Source organism: Lithobates pipiens, unplaced genomic scaffold (genome assembly GCF_037356315.1).
Source record: "Lithobates pipiens isolate NorthernLeopardFrog02 unplaced genomic scaffold, aLitPip1_a1.2 Scaffold_23, whole genome shotgun sequence".
NCBI classification, from domain to species: domain Eukaryota; kingdom Metazoa; phylum Chordata; class Amphibia; order Anura; family Ranidae; genus Lithobates; species Lithobates pipiens.
The window spans coordinates 37,424,628-37,428,525 of NW_027507785.1; the positions used below are offsets into that span (position 1 = coordinate 37,424,628).

At 54.1% G+C, this 3,898-nt stretch overlaps 1 protein-coding gene across 1 annotated transcript in view; it reads right to left on the reverse strand.

Annotated features, from left to right (window-relative positions):
• EMSY (EMSY transcriptional repressor, BRCA2 interacting) overlaps window positions 1-1,899 on the reverse strand; it is a gene marked incomplete in the record, with an annotated part of 97,812 nt that extends 95,913 nt beyond the window's left edge. Inside the window, 1 exon segment of the mRNA XM_077451430.1 lies at window positions 1,563-1,899. Within this exon segment, the coding sequence (XP_077307556.1) occupies window positions 1,563-1,632 (70 nt within the window).
• Between the last annotated feature and the right edge of the window lie 1,999 nt (window positions 1,900-3,898).

Consider the following 3,898-nt stretch of genomic DNA (forward strand, 5'->3'; position numbering starts at 1 on the left):
CTGATTGGATGGGTCCTGTGATGGGGAGACTCATGTATAGGAGGCCCACTGCCACTGGGTGAATAGGGCCCAATGCTGGATGTGATGGGGGCTATCATCTAAAGGGAAGAGTCCCACGGCATAATAGGAAGGGGAGTCCACACAATGTAAAAGGAGGGGGTGTCCAGCGGTGTAAAGAGAGGGGGGAGGGAAGAGTCCAGGGGCGAAAAGAAAAAGGGGTGAATGAGGTGAAATGGGCATGTAAAAAGGAGGTGGGGGGTCCAGCGCCGTAAAAGTATAAGGGGGGAGTCACACGATGTAAAAGGAGGGGATGTCCAGCTGCTTAAAAGGGAGGGGGTCACACAATGTAAAAGGAGACATCCAGTGGGTAAGGGGGAGGGGGGCCTTCGGCTAAAAGAAAAGGGGTGGGGGGTATGTAAAAGAAAGGGGGTCCAGCGGCATAAGAGGAGGGGGGGGAAGTCACAGGATGTAAAAGTAAGGGGTGTCCAGCAGCATGAAAGGGAGGGGGTAGTCACTCAATGTAAAAGCAGAGGATGTCCAGCGGCTTAAAGAGGGGGGGGGTATGTAAAAGGAAGGGGTATCCAGCGGTGTAAAAGGATGAGGGGAAGTCACACAATGTAAAAGGAGGGGGTGTCCAGTGGTGTAAAGAGAGGGGAGAGGGAAGAGTACCACAGCGTAAAGGGGAGGTCCAGCAACGAAAATAAAGGAGGAGGGGGAGTCACACAATTAAAAATGAGGAGGTGGGGCATGTAAAGAAAGGGGGTCCAGCAGTGTAAAAGGAGGGGGTGACCAACGGCGTAAACAGAGAGGGGGGAGGGAAGGGGTATGTATGAAGGTGGGGGGAAGGGGAGAGTATGTATGAAGGTGGGCGGAGGAGGAGGAGGGTATGTATGAAGGTGGGGGGGGGGGGGGGGAGGAGGAGGAGGGTATGTATGAAGGTGGGGGGGAGAGGTAGATGAAGGTGGGGTAGCATGAAGGTGGGGGGGAGGAGGAGGAGGAGGAGGAGGGGGGTATGTATGAAGGTGGTAATTTCATTAATCTGATTGTGTGCATTGCCCCAGGCTCGGGTTTCCATCAATCTCTAACATTTACATTGCACAGCGGGTTTCCTTGTGACTTTTCACACTTGTGAGGGATGCAATCAATCAATGACTGCTTTGGCGTACGGAATCAGAAAAACACATTCTTGAAGCCAGTGACATTGCGTCATAATAATGCGGGAAGTCCCTTTAAATAGAAAAGAAGCCATGTGTCCTTGATTGATAAAAGTGCAGCATGACCTATCAGACCTTCGCTTTCCTGCCCCCCAGTGGTCAGGGAGGGTTATTGCTTCACTGACAGGTTCTCTTTGCTCACCTCCTCCCTGCAATGACTTGTATTGATAGAAGTGAGCACAGCGCCACCTGCCGGCGGAGCCCCCAAACACACTTCCAGTGTTTACAATCAACCAGGCAGCGCGCGTACGTCACTGGAGGGGGGCGTGCCCGCTATCATTTATACACAGAGAAGCCGCGCATGCGCAGCGAAGCAGGCAATAGAAGTGAGATGGAGGGAATAGTTACCCAGCTTGCGTAGGATCCTCTTACACTCATCCCGGCTGAAGTCCAGCAGGGTGGGCCACACCACAGGCATCCTGTCCCGGCGTCCTCTGCGGTCACTCAGGCCTGGAAGGCATCACTCCCAGCAGCCCCTGTCACTGTGCTGAGGGGACAGCGGGAGACCACACCCCCCCGCCGCCCTGCCAGGAGCGGACCAATAGCGGGGCACCCGGGTAGTCCTGCTGAGACACTCGCGGCGGGCTAGCGACGGAAGCCTCCCGCCCCACTGAGGGAGGAAGTCCCCTGCCAGCACAGATCCAGCGGGTTTGATTGCGGCTCCCTCTGTCAAGATGGCGCGCCGGTGACATTGCGCATGCGCGGGGCTCGCCGGAAAAGCCGTTCTGCAAACCTGATTGGCCGAGGGACCGAATGAGGGGGCGGGGACGGAGCGATGAGACTCAGGGACGGAGGCCGGCGAGGGACATTGTGAGAGACGTTATAGCGCCCTCTAGATGGTACTGCAAAGCAGGAGGACTCGGCGATATATTTAGGGAGATATTTATTAACTAGCCACTTAAAGTGGAGTTCCGCCCAAATAAAAATTCATTAATGTGCATGAAAAAAAAAAAACTTTTGAAGAATTTTTTTTTTAATCACCCGTTGCTAGGGTGTCCCTCGTAATCTGCCTGCTTCGGCGCGTGGGCTCCTAACGTCACTTCCCTCAGCGCATGAAGGGAGATCCCCCCTCCGTCTAGGCAATCATCTGGGACACGAGACAGGTCCCAGATGACTGCGCGGCCAATCGTGGCTCATGCATGCGCAGTGGGTGCCCGGCTGTGGAGCCACGGCCGGGCGCTGACAGTGACAATGCCAGCGCCGCCGAGCAGAGGGGGGGACGAGCGGGGCTTCGATCCCCCGCATCGCTGGACCCTGGGACAGGTAAGTGTCCGATTAGTATTTGTAGCTGCTGACTTTTATTTTTTATTTTATTTTTTTAAGCGGAACTCCGCTTTAAGGACCAAGCCTCTTTTTGAGATTTGTTGTTTACAAGTTAAAAACAGTTTTTTTTATTTTTTTTGCTAGAACCCCCAAACATTATACATTTTTTTCTAACACCCTAGAGAATAAAATGGCAGTCATTGCAATACTTTCTGTCACACCGTATTTGCGCAGTGGTCTTACAAGCACACTTTTTTGAATTAAAAAATAAGACAACAGTTAGCCCTATTTTTTTTATATTGTGAAAGGTAATGTTACGCCGAGTAAATTGATGCCAGTATCCTGCCATCCCCCATACTGGGACCAGTACCCTTCCATCCCCGTACAATAATAAATGTCTATTATAAACAAAGCATACTGGGACCAGTACCCTGCCATCCCCGTACTGGGAGCAGTACCCTGCCATCCCCGTACTGGGAGCAGTACCCTGCCATCCCCGTACTGGGACCAGTAACCTGCCATCCCCGTACTGCCATCCCCGTACTGGGACCAGTACCCTGCCATCCCTGTTCTGGGACCAGTAACCTGCCATCCCCATACTGGGACCAGTACCCTGCTATCCCATTACTGGGACCAGTACCCTGCTATCCCAGTACTGGAACCAGTACCCTGCCATCCCATTACTGGAACCAGTACCCTGCCATCCCATTAATGGAACCAGTACCCTGCCATCCCCGTACTGGGACCAGTACCCTGCCATCCCCGTACTGGGACCAGTACCCTGCCATCCCTGTTCTGGGACCAGTAACCTGCCATCCCCATACTGGGACCAGTACCCTGCTATCCCATTACTGGGACCAGTACCCTGCTATCCCAGTACTGGAACCAGTACCCTGCCATCCCATTACTGGAACCAGTACCCTGCCATCCCCGTACTGGGACCAGTACCCTGCCATCCCCATACTGGGACCAGTACCCTGCCATCCCCATACTGGGACCAGTACCCTGCTATCCCATTACTGGAACCAGTACCCTGCCATCCCATTACTGGAACCAGTACCCTGCCATCCCCGTACTGGGACCAGTACCCTGCCATCCCATTACTGGAATCAGTACCCTGCCATCTCCGTACTGGGACCAGTACGCTGCCATCCCATTACTGGAACCAGTACCCTGCCATCCCCGTACTGGGACCAGTACCCTGCCATCCCATTACTGGAACCAGTACCCTGCCACCCCATTACTGGAACCAGTACCCTGCCATCCCCGTACTGGGACCAGTAATCTGCCATCCCTGTACTGGGACCAGTACCCTGCCATCCCTGTACTGGGACCAGTACCCTGCCATCCCTGTACTGGGACCAGTAATCTGCCATCCCTGTACTGGGACCAGTACCCTGCCATCCCTGTACTGGGACCAG